We start from the raw sequence: 17,333 nt of genomic DNA on the forward strand, positions 1-17,333 counted from the left end.
CCTACCGATAGGAACACTAAACATAGGGCGGGGCGTCTTACCTATAGGAACCCTAACCCTAGCTCCAAGTGCCCAACCCATAGAAACCCTAACCCTAGGGCGGGGCACCCTATCCTCAGCAACCCCAACCCTAGCTCCAAGTGCCCTACCCGTAGGAACCCCAACCCTAGCTCCAAGTGCCCTACCCTTAGGAACCCTAAACCTTGCTCCAAGTGCCCTACCCATAGGAACCCTTAACCTTAGATCGGGGTGCCCTACCCAGAGGAACCCTACGCCTAGCTCCAAGTGCCCAACCCATAGGAACCCTAACCCTAGGGCGGGGTGTCCTACCCATAGGAACTCTAACCCTAGCTCCAAGTGCCCTACCCAAAGGAACCCTAATCCTAACTCTAAGTGCCCTACCCTTAGGAACCCTAACACTAGGGCGGGGCGCCTTACCCATAGGAACCCTAACCCTAGCTCCAAGTGCCCTACCCTTTGGGGAGTACACTCAAAGTTTGCTGTGCCACTTTGCTGAAGTTGGGAAGTGCGTTTTGATGACTGTACTAAAAAGCCAGCACATCCAGTTTCACATTGTCACGATTAGGTGTGTTCATGTATGTAGTAAGTTCCCCTTTCAGATTTGAAATTTCATCTTTAGTGGCAAATGGTTGAAACACTCTGGCATAACGGTCGTACTTGCTGCAAAATTCACTTTGAAGAAGGGGTGCAACACCTGGATTACATTGCAAAAAAAATCTTCGGCACCAAACACTTTGGGGTTCAGATTACAGGCCACAGTCATGAATGCTTTTTTTTATTTTCTCGTGTTCTGGAGTTGGAAGGATATTCAGAAACAGCTGGCTTTTCTCACCGTATGTTTCTCCTGCAGCTTTTGTGCTCAATTCAGCTGAGATTTTGGTTGTCAGGATCCGATAAATGTCTGTACTGGCAAATGTGCTGGCACTTGTCGGAGAAAACTCCAGTGTTTTCTGTATGTCACACAGTGACCCCAAGTTTTCAACAATGAACATTACTGTGGTGCACAGAATTGGCAGCCATTTTGGTTATTTGGCAGTCTCTTAAGAGTTTCTGCTTGAGAACCAAACAACTCAAGGTGATCTAGGAGAGGCATTAACACAGTCCACACATTATTTACATGACAGGCAGCAAAGTATAAGCTCATCCACCAATGTGGCACAACAATGGTAGGTAAAAAAGACAGTCGGCTCTGCATTTGTCTTGCACTGTGTAAAACAAAGCCTTAGCTTGTTCACATGCTTGAAAACGGCCCCAAATCCAATGATGCAAGATTTCACGTCTTTCATTTCTTCTGTAACAGTAGCTGACAGTGCAATGTTAATCAGATGAGCAGGACAGGTAATACATAGCAGCTCTGGTTTCTGATTGAGTTTAATCTCCCGTGAAAACTTAGCCATGTAGGAAGCAGAATCTGTGTTAGTTGTGGCCGTATTTTCCCAAAGTAGTTCGTACATCTCAGTCGTGTCAGTTATTGCTGCCTCAACAAAACAGCTATCAGCCGAGTGGATGAATGTCACATCAACACAAAACAATGCAGGTTTATTCGCTTTGAATTAACAATATGAAAACAAAAGGCCAAGAATCAGATGGTCCAAAACATCAAGAGACTCATCAAAAATCATACTAGACCACATTTCCATCAATTCGTTCCATCAGTTTAGATACTAAAGCATCATAATTTTCTTTCAGATACATACAAGTGAGGTTGTCTGCATTAGGAAGGGTTTTTGCTGCTACAAAGTCACCAATAGTCCCCTCTGCAATTAACAGTGGCTGTCTGGCAAAACAAAGAGCACCCACAAATTCATTGACACAATCGTGCTGTGTCCTCTCCTTCATTAAAGCCCTGGTGAAAGCGTCTGACACTGATTGTTTATCCCCAAAACTCACTTTCTTCCTTAAAGTTCCTGTGTTGCTTGCTTTTGACATGCTCCTTTATTCAGTCGCGTGAGCACTGACTTCAATACTGCAGTACTTGCAGCACAATGAATCCTCTTCACTCTTGTCTTTACTTTTCTTGAAAATTTCTAAGCATTGATTTTCTTGTTGGTATTCAGGCATAGATCTGCATTTTCACCCCATGTTCACCTTTTCGTTACCTTATCTATCTTTATCTGTGGGGGATTGATTTTTTAAATTGAGCACCATAATAAATGGACGCAAAGAAATTGGTGGGTAGCATTTCCTTGTGAGCCAATCATAGCATGATATTAACATTGTTTGATTTTCCAACCTCCACTGTGTGTGTTCGGTGCTTTACTCTGCAGAACAGCTTCAATCTTAGAGCTGCAGGACTCAACAATCATGTAAAGCATTAGAGTTTAACAAAAATAAGTACCTGAAAAAATATTGAGTGGATTAATAAACGGGTGTAAGTCTGTAAAAATAGAACTCCTTTAATTATAAAAACTGGTAATTTATTGGCAAAAATTGGTAAAAACTGAAAATGCAGAATAGCGTGCCTTAAAGAGATGCCAGTGAACAGAGGTTACTTCATATTTATCTATTTATTATTTATTTAGATTTATGCAAACACACAAGAAATGCCTTTCCATAGTCTGCAGCCATCCTTGACATATCTTAAAAACACATCACAAATAATACCCTAAAAGTTCAGCAGTAAAATTCAGTATAACTCACTGCCAGCAAACTAGGCAACTTTAAAGCTCAAATCCCCTTCACTCTCCAACAATTCTCCAGCAAGCTTGGAAGACAATCAGATTCAGGCTATTTTGGGCCTGAGGAAGTGCGGGTTCTGAATCATGTGGTTATTGACACATTAGTCCCTCACTATCCTACAATTCATGAGCATGTGCTAATTAAAAATGTCTAATAAATCTAACACAGAGGATAAAGAATAGCAGCATGAAGTAAATTTCACAATATTTCTTGGGAGAGAAAGATCTGGATATGCTGCCCAAGCAAGAAACCACATAACAGTTATGAGTATCTTATTCCTGGTATTTGGTTTCTTTGGAAGGTAATCCAGTTCTCTTCTCACCCATAAAACCATCAAAAGAGAGAGTAGTGTGGCAGAACAGTAATGGAAAAAAACCCCAGAATAATAAGGTGGGAGTGACATCATGAGAAAAGGAAAGAAGAGAAGCGTAGAGAAAACAGGGAGGAGTAGTGAAAGTGAGAGAACATGGGGGAAGCAGAGATACAGTATGACAAAAATAGGTGATGAAATAATAGTCAAAACCCCAGACCCAAATCCTTGTCCTCCCATCTCCTTGTTCTTTCTCTCATCCTCTCCCCAGGCAGGAAACAGTGTGTGTGTGTAAGTGCAGTGTTTTATTATGGTAGGGATTTTTGTTTGTTTGTTTTTAATGTACATGCTACCATGTGTTTTAATTGAGATTCAGACTTAGATCCAATCTTTGCAGCTCAGGACTCTCGTTATAATGGACTCATAAGGGTAAATATACTTTAAATTTATTTTAAATATAAAAATGTTGAGATGCCCAGATACTATGGTATCAGTACCTTAGAAAGACAGACATACCATAACCCTGAATCCCAACAATTTTGAGTTTTGGGAAACGATAGATTAGTATCTAGATCCACACTTCCATGGGGGAGGGCCCATCTTCAGAAAGCACTGTTGTTGATTTGAGCAAAGTTTGAATTTGGATGAGATCTCAGTTAGATGTTCCCAAATTTTAGGGAGGTGCATGTCTAGGGTTCCAGTTCAGGCCATCCTTAATCAAAACATTCAGGTATGTAGAAAAAAAATGAGGAAAATAGACTTACAACATTCTGAAGATACATAAACCTTTTCACCAGAAAGAAAGAGAAAGGCAGAGAGGTGAAAAAAGGAAATTGACAAGATTTAAAAAAAACATTGAAAAGATTTCTGCAATGTTTGTTACATGTTAACTGGCTCTGCATGGTGAATCATATAACCATGAATGATTTGTAATCCCAGGTATTTGAACACTAATATGTCTAATCCTATCTGGGTGCTTTCGGCAGGCAGCGAGTGCACTGGGGAACGAATGGATCAGTCTTTCCTGGCTGAGAGAGAAATTAATGAACCGTTCCCTTTTGCCTTGCCAAGCAGTGCTGCATTTCTTCATTCACACTGCTGTCTGCAGCAATCCTGCAGGCTTGGACAAACCAGTGAGAAATTGATGACAAAGTAATTTTTAAACAATTGCCCTAACATATTCCCAGAACCCCTCTGCATCTAACTTAAAGACATAACTGGTCTAATCCACAGCACATCACTCAAAATTTAATTGAGCCCTGCCTGGTCCTTGGAATTCCAGTGTTGGACCCAGTGGAATATCGAGACACCAAAAACTAGTAGACTATCTAGAATGCAGTATCTCAACTATTTGTCTGACACAATGAGGTGATCACCAATGATTCTGAGTGCAGAAGTGTACCTAGAGGCAGAGAGAGAAAAACAGAAGTAACCTTATCTATTGATTTCATCACAGGATGAAACCACCAAATGGTAGGTCAAAAGTCTGCAGCTGGTGGGTGGAAGGAACAGAGTGTTAACTTGTCCAGAGACAAAAGATCTTTTCACTATGAGTACAGAAGCAGGAAGTCTGAGGAGACCTAAAAAGACTTGCAGTAAAGCTGGGTGAGAACCATGTTTTCCCTTCCTCTGCAGCCACACGTAAATTGTAGGAGAAAGTATAGCCTTGTGGAAGTAGAATGGCAAATGGTCCTGGACAGGAAGTAACCTACAACTATGAATTGTAAGCATACAGGAGAGGGAAACAAAGACTAAAAACAGAGATACCTGACGGAATGGTCTGGAGAATTCAGTAGTAACATTTAATGCTCATACTGCAAGGAGGAGGAGAGTGCCTTACAGTCAAAGCTGACAATAGACTTTTTTGCGTCACTGTGGTGTGGTAGTGAGGAAGGATGGTCTTGTTGTTAAGGCACTGGACTGGGACACAAAAGACTTAGTTTAATTCTTGGCTCTGCCACAAATTAAGTGATTTGCCCAAGGCTGCACAGGTAACCTAACTGTGCCTCAGTTCTTCATCTGTGAAGTGGGGATAAACAATTCCTCTCTCCCACTCTTTATCTGTCTTGTCTATTTAGACTGAAATATCTTCAGGGCAGAGACTCTCTTTCTATATGTAGATACATAATCTAGCACAAAGAGACACCAATATCATTTTGGACTTTTAGGCACTACCGTAATACACATTAGTAATGGTGATACATGAGGTCATATTTAGAGCTGGTCAAATTATTTGTTGTGAATGATTAATTATAAATATAGTCCTTTTTCATTTCACCAACATTTACAAACGGATCCAGTTTTCTGCAAACATTTTTTTTTATAAATATTTATTGAAGGGTTTATGTGCTGGAGTTTATTTATTTTTAAATCTTACTGTAAATAGGTGTGTATCTTGTCCTAATTATATTACAACCCTCTTGCTTAAGCTATACAGAATCAGAATTCTTCATTTCAAAAACTCCCATGTTTCTTGGACTGTTTTTCAAGTTACGGACCCATTTAACTGAAGGGGAGGATAGCATGTAAAACTGAGTGTTAATTGCCACAAACAACAATCATCAATTACTCCCCTGAGAATTTTTTGTACGTTTTAAGAAACTGAAGTGCATTTGTGAGAGCTGCCCCAAGGCATTACGCACGCATGCACACACAAAACAGAACAGGCCCCCAAATGTTAAATGTTAGTAACCTGATACAGTACTTTTAAGGGAACACACACATACAGCTACACTACAGTAAAATGCCCTGAACAGTTCTTGTCAATACTCTGTGCAGTTTTGTCTAATCAGTAGTTTCGCATAAACGCTCACTTCTTTTCAAATGTAAAAATTTTCAAATGTGGTGAACTGTCTCATGATGCAAAGCTTTACAAGTTTTCTGTGCAGTTTAGACAGAGAATCAAAATTCAAGGCAAATTCAGTTATATATGAGAACCATAAAAACATAAGAACAGCCATACTAACGTTCAGACCAAAGGTCCATCTAGCCCAGTATCCTGTCTTCCAACAGTGGACAATGCCAGGTTCCCCAGAGAGAATGAACAAAACACGTAATCATCAAGTGATCCATCCCCTGTCACCCATTCCCAGCTTCTGGCAAACAGAGGCTAGGGCAGGGGCGGCTCCAGGCCCCAGCACGCCAAGCGTGTGCTTGGGGCGGCAAGCCGCGGGGGGCGCTCTGCCGATGCCTCCAGCGGTTTGCCTGCGGAGGGTCCGCTGGTCCTGCGTGTCCTGGTCCTGGTCCGCAGGCGCAGGACCAGCGGACCCTCCGCAGGCAAACCGCCGGAGGCAGCCTGCCTGGCGTGCTTGGGGCAGCAAAATCCCTAGAGCCGCCCCTGGGCTAGGGACACCATCCCTGCCCATCCTGGCTAATAGCCATTGATGGACCTATCCTCCATGAATTTATCTAGTTCTTTTTTGAACCCTGTTATAGTCTTGGCCTTCACAACATCACAAACATATACATCAAAAACATATACAGACCTGTATAAGCCCTCCTCTGAAGTCAATATGTATTTTTGGAATGGATTGCTCTGGACCAGGATTGCCACTGTGCTTACACCACTTAGCTTCCACATTGACAGAACAACAGAAGGGGCCTATCAGAGCTCTGCTTCTTTCTTTGAAACTTGTTTTAAGGAGAAAATCATTTATGTCAAGAACAAATGTTGATCCATGAATTACACCTGAAGAAAAAGGAAAAATATATCATTTAGCTTAGTGATGTGTGTGTTCTCCCTAGATATATATTCTCTAGAAATGTCTCAAGGCCAGATTGTGAATCCTTTACTCTTATTGGTGAGCAATTATTCACACACATAGTCCCATTAACTTCAGTAGAACTACTTGTGAGAGTAAATGCCTCACCAATGTAACTAAGGCATTCACAATCTGGCCATACTGCTTTTGGTTTGTTTTCAGTTTGCTTTTCCAACATATTTGAGTACAGTTTAGATTGAGTTCTAGTTATGGAGCAGGTATGTTTCATGCACATTCCTTACAAAGTACTATTTGCAAAACGTTATAACTTTTTACATGTGTGAGTATTTTAAGTTTTATGAATAGAGACAGTTTTCATTAAACTATGCAATCTTTTCAAGATTATATTAAGAATAAGAACAGCTGCTACACTTATATTCTAAACTGATAGGAAATAGCCATTTTGAATTATTCTCTCTGCTTTCATTCTGATTTCTCAATATAATATATCGCCTGGATAGAGTCTAGAGTTCTTAACAGGAATAAGGTTTTTGCTTGAATTCAGTAACTCAAAATAATCACAGTAACTCAAAATACATAACGTGTTTACTAAAAAAATCACATCATAACCATTCATAGTGGACAGAGTATTATAAAACCTTTAAAAAGTTAAAGACAGGTTAGATTTATAATATCACCTATGTATTCTCATTAACAATAAACAGTTTTAGAAAATGAACATCACCTAAAAATTTAAGTTCTCTTGTGAATTTAACCTAGTGCAAATCAAAAATCCTTGTGTAGCAGCCTTCAACTACCTGAAGTGGGTTTCCAAAGAGGATGGAGCTAGGCTGTTTTTAGTGGTGGCAGATGACAGAACAAGGAGCAATGGTCTCAAGTTGTAGTGGGGGAGGTCTAGGTTGGATATTTGGAAAAACTATTTCACTAGGATGGTGGTGAAGCACTGGAATGGGTTACCTAGGGAGGTGGTGGAATCTCCGTCCTTAGAGGTTTTTAAGGCCCGGCTTGACAAAGCCCTGGCTGGGATAATTTAGTTGGGGGTTGGTCCTGCTTTGAGCAGGGAGTTGGACTAGCTGACCTCCTGAGGTCTCTTCCAATTCTAAACTTCTGTGATTCTCTGAAAACAATTTAATAAAACAAACTGTATCTAAAATCTCTCTACTCTTTAGGATATTTAGATGCAAAGCACTACACTAGAGGCTGGGCTACATTTTTCTCTTTTGCTGCTCATTTTTGGAATTGTCATTGTGAATACTGAATTTCACCATTCTTAGTTCACGATGCCTATAGCTGATTTTTCTAATGAAATTTGATACTTACAAAAGATGAAAGATTAAAAAATACTCAAGGCCTACAGCATACAGATGTTTCAAAGGACTGTACTATTTTGAATTTTCAAACCTTTACTAGAAGAAATATCCCATTAAAATGGAATTCTATTCTGTGTACAATGTAAACGTGCCTGGTTTAAATATGTGGGGAGGTTTAAACTTCTCTGATGAACCTCTTTCAAAATCCAAGAAAAATCTGTCTATGTCCTGAGACTTTAAACTATAATGCCAAGAATAATTTTATAATGTAATGATCTATAGTTTCTTAAGAACATGATTTGAATTATGGAAGAAAACACATAATGGACCCAATTCTTTTCTCAGATGCATGTTCACAGCTTCTGTCAATTCCAGGAGAAATATTAGAAAAATCCAATCTCCATAGCTACAGAGGTGCCATTGTACTGTGTGTGTGTTTTGAATGGGAGGAGAGTGGGTCACACACTAGAGGTATGCATCCTCTGGGCAGCATGGAACCCATCTCTGCAGAGTTCCATATGGTGCAGAGTGCAGGAGGCATGCAAAGACGGGGTAGGACTGGATGGGGACCCTACTGTGGCAGAGGTGCACAGGAACCAAAGAGAGCTATTTCAGCAGTTGGGCTGAAGTACCCTCCATGGAACTACTTTGCACTCTAGGGGATTATTACTTAAAGTTCTGAGATGGAATCCTAGCCCCATGGCAGTGAACAGGAGAGTTGCCAATGGTTACAACAAGGCCAGAATATCAGACTTTGTCTCTGGATAACTCAATCTTGGTGCTGGATCCTTGGATTTGGCCCTATGTGTGAACAGCCAAGACAAGAATTTGGCCCAATTTGGTTAGGTTCTTTCAAGATTAAATTTAACAGGAGAGTAAACCTGAATAAGTATGTTTATAGTATCAATAAACTACATCTTCTCCTTTTGTTACTGTTTTTGATTATAAGCACAGCATATTCAGTAGAACAGTGGATTGACAACTACACACAGTATACAATATAAAAGCGGTTAGCCCAAGAAAATAGTGTCTTTGGTTCTTTTGTTAATTTAGTTATTTTAAGGAGCACCAAAATCAAAATATTTAATGATTTTAAATTTTTTTTGCACTTGTCTTATGACATTTGGTTCTAAAACACAGAAATATACTTTTGTGTAGATTATTCTCACAATTTGTAATATGGCAGGAGTGACCTGCAAGTTCAAGGATTTTTTTGTTTTTGTTCTTAATATGAATGATAGTTAGGGTTATGTGTTGAGTGCCCTAGACAGCAAAGGGAAGAAAGACTTTTAGTATGTATGATATTTTAGCCACATCTTTTACCCCACTGGTCATCCAGAATTACCTATTGTCGGATGTTGTAGTGCGACGCATTGCAGCATGCACTATGCTGGTGATTATCGTGAACCAGGGCCCACAGCAGAGCCAGTCTCGAGGTAAGTGCAGCTGGCCTGTAGTAGGCTGCCTGATGGGCTATGCCACCTGTCTGGTTGGAAGAATCAGCACTAGCAGATCAGCTCTTAAGTCCAGCAGCAGCAGCAGCAATTCAGTGGCTGCTCAAAGCATTCGCCCACAGCTATGACAGCTCCTGTGCCTGCCTGTAGCCTTGCTCCCAGCCCTGCTTCTACACTGGTCCCAGCCTTGCCTCATTCCAGGTAACCCAGCTCTGTCCCCACACCTCCAATTCCTGGCCTCTGACTCCGGCTGTGACCCTTGCCTCTGGCATCTGACCTCTGACCAGCTCTGAGCCTGGGCTCCGATTCTTCGCTACCAACTCCTGTCCTAACCACTAGGCCTGATTACCGCTCTGACCATTAGACCTGCCTGCTGTTCTGACCCATAGACAAGAATGCTCAAGTCATGTGACAGTGATGTAAAAGCCACTACAAAACCTGGCTGGAACATAGAGTCAATTTACAAGGATTATGCAGATTGTTTTTTAAATTACAGAACAGTTTCACAAAATATAAAATGTAAATTATACTAATCACTCAACACATAACCCAATGTTTACTGGTCCAGATTCACTGGTATGCTCTGGCTGCTTTGTGTTTCCAGTTCACCTGGATTTATGACTGCTTGTGTAGCTGGACTAGCACTTTGCAACCAAAGTGTAGCAGTGAATCTGGCTCAGCGATTTAAAAATAATTGCAGGTCAGTTGTAAGATAGAAACACCATCCTTAACTCACTCCATTGGGCCTGAGTATTGCAGTTGATATGTTATGTGAGATCACACACCACTATTAGGTTCCTCTGATAGATGACTATATCATATACACAACGTATACACAATAGAATGAACTAAACATGAAACTTCAGGGTTGATACTGAATTCATGAGTTGAACGCAGATGTGAAATATTTGTAGACCTTTTAACAGTTTTAAAACACTCATGCGGAAGAGTTACTTCATGTGGTTCAGTGCCTACAGAATATTGTAATTATCTGTATGATAATAGATGGAAAGAGGAATCAATCAATCTAACTGCTATATATCCCAGTGAGAAATTGAAACACAATCATTAATAAAGAAAAAGACATGTTGATGAATTTCAAAAAAGGTAATTTATGTAGTGCAAAGCAACTGCATGGGTTATGTTCTACAAATACTAGAGGAATTTCAGGGACTTGGGCCACAGTTTTATTTATTTTTTCTTATAAGGAACCAGAATTTCTCTCTTTATAGGCAAGACATCATATCCTATTTCACAGCAGTTATAAATGACCTCTTTGGGGAGAAATGAATCTTATTATATAAATCAATATCCACGTAATGAAAAAAAATACAAAGAATAGTCAGATAAACTTGCACAAAGGGCAGTCTTGAGAGAGCTAAGAGAATAAGTACTTAAAGAAAACAGATGAAGACTGGCAGATAGGTAGAAACTGCAAAAACGAGTGAACAGATGTATGAGCTTTAGGGACGCTTCTTTCACTGGAATATCACTGCAGTAGAAATCCCAGTAGGCTGACATTAGGGGAGAAGTGTACTCACATTCTAAGGGAAAGGGAGTGAAGAAATACCATTGTAACATCAGTATGCACAGGGGTCTTATTTTAGGATTTCTAAACACCATATTGAAATACAGAGCATGAACTGAGCTTGTGAAGCTCCTTTCCTCGTATTGAGTAAGTCATCTTGGAAAAGTAAAAAACTAATTCTCCTCTTCTGTGCTCCCCTCCCACACACTGCTTTCAGCCAGCTCTTTCATGGATCTCTCTCAAACATCTTGTGTAGAATTCTGCCTTCGGTTTAAACAGATTAAATCATGGTCACCATTTCAAGTGAACTTGATATGGCAACATACAGAAGTAATATATCTTCATAAACGATTGTTGTGAAATGCAGAAGTTAACTTGCTCTGTTTGGATTATTGCTTGCTGAACACCAACATACTTTTCAGTAAGTGCAATAATTTAGCTCTAGGAACAATTAGTTTCATGACTTTTAAAATACATCTTCAGGAGACAAATAAATGTGAACCACTTGCTTTGGACAATGTTTACCAAATGTTGCCAACTCTCCATTGTCAGGCTCCACTCAGATCCTTAATAGCATTGCAAAGCACTGCCATACTGACTGAGCAAAATGAAATTTAAATCAGGCTTCTGTATGTCATTATAAAAAATTATACTATGATGACATATGCTAGAAGGGCATATCCAGGTATTTTTTATACAGCTGGAAATAATCTATGTCTACTTGAAAAACTGCAAGCATGTGTTAGATACTCTCCAGAAACTGATTTGCATAACAGTTAAGACTATTAAAAAGTATGAATACTATTAAAAAAGAACACTGAGTATAAGAAAACTTCCTATAAAGACAGAGAAAGCTTTTGATGTTCAATTATATCATCTTTAAATATTTAATGTCACTGACTTGATTTATACTAACACAGACACTACAAGGACACTTGACAGGGTCATATATATGGAGCCAAATATGCTAAAATAAAGATGTGAGGATTTACTATTTATTAGAAGATTCTGCAGTGGTCAGGCTGTGCACGGGTGAGAGAAGGGGCCCAGATAAGGAGCCTGACCTTGTCTATTATCATTGCAATGGATGTAAAAAGGCAGAGACAAATTCTAACAAATGCAACAGAAAAACAAACAAATCAAGAACCTCCCTTTTCATTAATGATCATTTTAGGTATTAGAATATACACAACAAGTGACAAAAGGATATAGTTCCTTTAGTCCTACTGAGTCACAAATGAAGGAAGGGACTATAACTCAAACGAATTGGGCAGTCATTGTATTCCACAGTATTTTAAAATATTGATAATTTGGTAACAGTTTTAATAATTCCCAAGTATTGAAAGAAGTGAAAACTCTACAGGATGTTTCTTCCCTTCTACTATGCGCACTGGATTTCTGCATGTCATTAGTTTCCCAGGAAATAGCTGAAAGATATTTGATCTGGCTGCACTGCCACATTGATAGAGTTCAGAGCAGAGTTTTGATTGGTGGATGTATATATGGGAAGCATTTTTTTAAAAAAAGCAAACAGGTGACAATTTATTTGTACAATAAAATAAACAGAACTGAACATTAGACAGACTATAGTTGGAAAAAAATTCTTGAGGTCAGTCATGGCTTTGCCATACAGGGCACTGCACTGTTGTGCTGCCCCAGGAGGTACCGGGGAAGGAGATTGTGTCAGAATCACAATCTGCTTCTGTTTCCACTTGTTTAGGGTGTGCGAGTGTATGTGTGTGGGGGAGAGTAGCACTTGGTGTGCCAATGCTTTGGGGGTGGAAAAAGCTCCTAACTGCTCCCTATTCAAAGCAGGAGGGGAGTAGCAGTTTTGTGAAGAAAGCTTCCTCTCCTGTAGACACTCAGGACGATCTGGCCCTTAGAAGATTAATTACCATACACTTTTCTATATTAATTTAACTGAAGGAGGAAATATTTCTCACTCTTTGAGGAGGTGGGGATTTTATTTCTTTTTTTAGGTGACGCAGATGGAATTGTTGGTATAAAGTTATTTGTCAGGCTTCTGTATGTCATTTCTTATTTATACCAACAAAGTTGACCCCCCCAAAGAAGAATTATTTACTAAGCATTTTCTAACTACTTTCATACCCATATTTTGATATGTTATAAAGGTGATGATAAGCAGTGAAATCTAGTTGCTAGTATTCATCATGTCTATCTTCAGAATCTGTTTTGCATTTGCCAGAGAAATTGGAAGGTATTTTTTAATATGCATATTGGTTATGTCTAGAATGAATAGTACATTTCTTTCTCCTCCTTTGTTAAACTTCAGATATGTCATATCATAAATGGGTCAAGCAGTTTTGTTGTATTCTCTATTGTCATTCTGTAACAAACAGCTGCAAAGAAAATGGGGTAGTAGTTCTGGACCAAATAACTATTGGGGAAAAACTCCAGTTAATGTAAAAGTCACCAGATTGAATAGTGACTAACCACAGCAACTAGAAAATGGTGAGACATTTAATTAGGGACAATTTTCCAGGCGAGATTAAGTTAACAATCTACGGACTGCTCTGGATTTCCCATTAGTATGGAACAGAATCATATGATGGTTCCTTCTCCCCAGGAGAACAATATTTGCACATTACTGATTAACAATTCTTTACTGAAAGAGAGCTTTTCAGCATTGCATAGGGACACACGTGGGCTCTGTAAAAACATGAGACGTGTAACACTTGGTAAACAGAAAGTAATGATCTTAAACAGGCCAAATCCTTGAACTCGTCATTAATAAATGTCCCCCTGCATTCAGCAGCCCTGGCTGTTGGGAGCCTGTTTTCTTCAAGTACTTCAAACACTAAAATCCAGGAACATTTATTATTTTAATCCATTACAGGCAGTGCTTGATTTAACTTTATTGGTTGTGGTGGTGGTAGTGGTTATAGTGGGGGTAGACCAATGTTCTTTTACACATCATTTCAAAAGGGCTTAATTATATTTTATAGCTTGGGCCAGGAATCCTGCTTGTTTTGTGTCGAACAAGGTTCAAATGAAGTTCAGGTCAGTGATGAATCAGAAGAAAAGTCAGAGATGGTTATCTATCTAAAATGAGCTCATCTCCCTTAAAGAAAGGCTAGGCAGGTACATAACATTCCTAACACTACTGAATGCTAAATAGCATGGAAATCACACGTCGATTGTTGATCTGATAATTTCTGAATTTGTGGTGCCTGGTTACAGCATCAATTTAGGTCTAGAGAGAATCTCTTTCATTTTTGGTCAATTATTGTCATATGTATAGAATGATTTACAGTTTATTTGTAAATCATTATGCTACTATGTTACACTAACTACAGAAAAATTAATTCTAATAGAGAAAAATATGTAGTAGAATAATACAAAAAAGTAGTGCTTGTATTCATTCATGTTGTTATGGATATTGAGTGAAATCCTGGCCCCCGTGAAATCAATGGCAAAACTCTCATCACTTCAATGGATTTCATCCACTGTGACTAGGGTGACCAGACAGCAAATGTGAGAAATCGGGACAGGGGGTGGGAGGTAATAGGTGCCTATATAAGAAAAAGCGCCAAATATCGGGACTGTCCCTATAAAATTGGGACATCTGGTCACCCTAACTGTGACTGACAATGAGCTGGTAATACCATGAAGGTAATAATAATATGTAAGCTTTCATATAATGGCACTTTTCATCTTTAGAAGTCAAAGCTTTTTAGAAAGGTGGCTAAACATTCTTATCTCCATGTTACAGATGAGGTAATTGAGCTCACACTTTTAAAAGCATCCACTAACATCTGGGTGCCTCCATTTCTGGGTGCTCAACTTGAGACACTTAGGGTATGTCTACACAGCATTTTGGAGCCTGCAAGAGCAAGCATCCCAGCCCGGGTTGACAGACTCAGGTTAGCACTCTAAAAATAGCTGTGTAGACAGTGCTTTGAAGTTAATTTAATAATAATTGGAGATATACCAATCTCCTAGAACTGAAAGGGACCTTGAAAGATCATGGAGTCCAGCCCCCTGCCTTCACTAGCAGGACCAAGTACTGATTTTTGCCCCTGATCCCTAACTGGCCCCCTCAAGGATTGAACTCACAACCCTGGGTTTAGCAGGCCAATACTCAAACCACTGAGCTATCCCTCCCCCTACATGGGGGACAGGACAGGCTAGCTGCCTTGAGTTGCAGCTCAGGCTGGAGCTCAGGCTCTGAAGCCTGGAGGAGATCAGAGGTAGCCCCCCAAATCTGTTACCCCAACTGGGGTGCTTGTTCCTCCAGGCTCCAAAAGGGCTCAACACTGGAGTGGGAGGTGTAATTTCTAGCTTGGGTAGACACGCCCACATCAGCTGTCATTGAGCAAGCATGCTAAAAATACCAGTGTACACACGGCTGCACGGGTGGCAGGACAGGCTAGCTGCCTTGAGTACAATTCCATTTGAAACCTTAGGTACATACTTGGAGCAGCTAGCCCATCCCACTGCTTGCCCTGCTGCAGCTATTTAACATGACAGCTTCATTAAAAGCTAGCATGGGTAGGTCTACCTGAGCTGTAAATTACATCTCCAGCTCTGGTGTAGACATTCTCTCAGGGGTTGATTTTCAGAGGTGCTTGGAACTGCTGCTCCCATTGATTTCAGAAATAGTTGCGGGTATTCAGAACTACTGAAAATCAGGCTGTGGGCATCTTAAATTGGGCACTCAACAATGGAGGTAGCCAAAACTAGTGGGCAGCTCTGAAAATGTAGGCTTAAATAATTAGCCCAAGGGAGAGTTGGGATTAGAGTTTAGGTCTCCTGACTCCCCACTATATGCTTGATTCACCTAGGTCCCAGCTGCTCTACTGAAACAAATGATCCATGTATTAGATAAAAACATGTTTGTAGTGTAGCCATTATACAGAAAAATACAGAATGTTCAAAAAAAAAATCAAAGCACAACCCTTCAGCTATTATACATTTTCTGGTTAATGCAAGTCTTCTGTGGACACACCATGAAAAGCTGTAGTATGAGAATAACAGAGCTTCCACTATTGTTATACATAGCATATGCAGCTATACAACAAAATATAAAACAAAACATTCCCAAACCACAAACCCAGAAATGAAATCCCCATCTCATATATTAAGTATATGCGATTGCTTTCATTATGAAGGTAGTAACAGAGATTGAGAAAACAATGCTATTTGTTCTGAACGAACATAAAATAGTTTGATTCGGTTCCATTTGGAAGTTATCCATTCTTTGGAGGTTTAGCTATGTTAATTAGTGGTCCCACACATTTAGAACACATTTTCTTTCTTAAATCAGCAACCTTCAGTTAGTTTGCAATTTTAAAAAAAAACAGACATGCCAGTTCATCAGTAGCAACTCAGAACCCTGTTATAAAGTAACAGTAGGGAATCTGACCAGGATTAATAGTGGTACTCAGTCCTGGGATTAGGTGGTGTCTTGTTTCATGGATTTTAGGCCATCTGTTCTTCCCTCCTTTTACTTCTGCAGAACGATAAACGCACCTCCACCTCAGGGACTATAGAAAGGAATTAGAATTCTTCTGCTTTTCATTATCACAAGATTCAGTAACTCATTTCATTGTCAGGATAATCCCCTTTTACTCTTTCTTTTGCGCTTGCAGGGTATGCCATAATGACAAATAAAATCCCAGATGTTAGAGACCTGCTGAGGTCTCCACCTTTTCTTGAGTGTTGGGTTTAAGCTACTTGGGACATAGTGTCAAAACTGACAGGACCCTGATGCCCACACCCAATATTCATTAAGGTTTGTTAGTGATTTGTATAGCTGTCTACAAGCTGCACTTCCACTTCAATCCTCAGTGGCCATTTAAATATTTAGTTTGTCCTCTGGCTTTTACTGACAAAGAATTCATTTCCTATTGTTCAAATTTGGAAAGAGTTTATATTTCTTTCTAAAAGTAACAAATGTCTTCTGGGTGTTGTAAATGGCTTGTTACTGCTGCATATTATTTTAGGTAGTCATATCTAATTTAATGTTTTATTTCCCCTTAGGCTAACTTGCATATCTGCAGCATCCAAAGGCTATGACAACGCCTTAGCAAAGTTTTCTCAAGAGGGCCAGTTAACTGTGAAATGAAAAGTTTTGTATCTGGTTTATACCAATTAATATCCACATTTTATTTTTTATATTTATAAAAAAGATCTTAAATCCATTACATTTTTAATTTGTGACTAGTAGAAATACATGCAATTTTCACATGAGAAATTGAATGGGGTCTTTTGTCTCCTCTTTGCATGCTAAGATAATTATATCTGCATAATAGAGGAAGGGCAGTGAAAATTATTTAAACTGTTACT

At 39.5% G+C, this 17,333-nt stretch overlaps 1 protein-coding gene across 1 annotated transcript in view; it reads right to left on the reverse strand.

The window, feature by feature from the left end:
* Positions 1–17,333, reverse strand: part of VPS13B (vacuolar protein sorting 13 homolog B) — a 902,514-nt gene that overhangs the window by 122,659 nt on the left and 762,522 nt on the right. Inside the window, exon 37 of the mRNA XM_045002958.1 lies at positions 6,496–6,698. Within this exon, the coding sequence (XP_044858893.1) occupies positions 6,496–6,698 (203 nt within the window). The remainder of the gene's footprint in view (positions 1–6,495; positions 6,699–17,333) is intronic.

The sequence above is a fragment of the Mauremys mutica genome, chromosome 2, assembly GCF_020497125.1.
Source record: "Mauremys mutica isolate MM-2020 ecotype Southern chromosome 2, ASM2049712v1, whole genome shotgun sequence".
Lineage (NCBI taxonomy): Eukaryota > Metazoa > Chordata > Testudines > Geoemydidae > Mauremys > Mauremys mutica.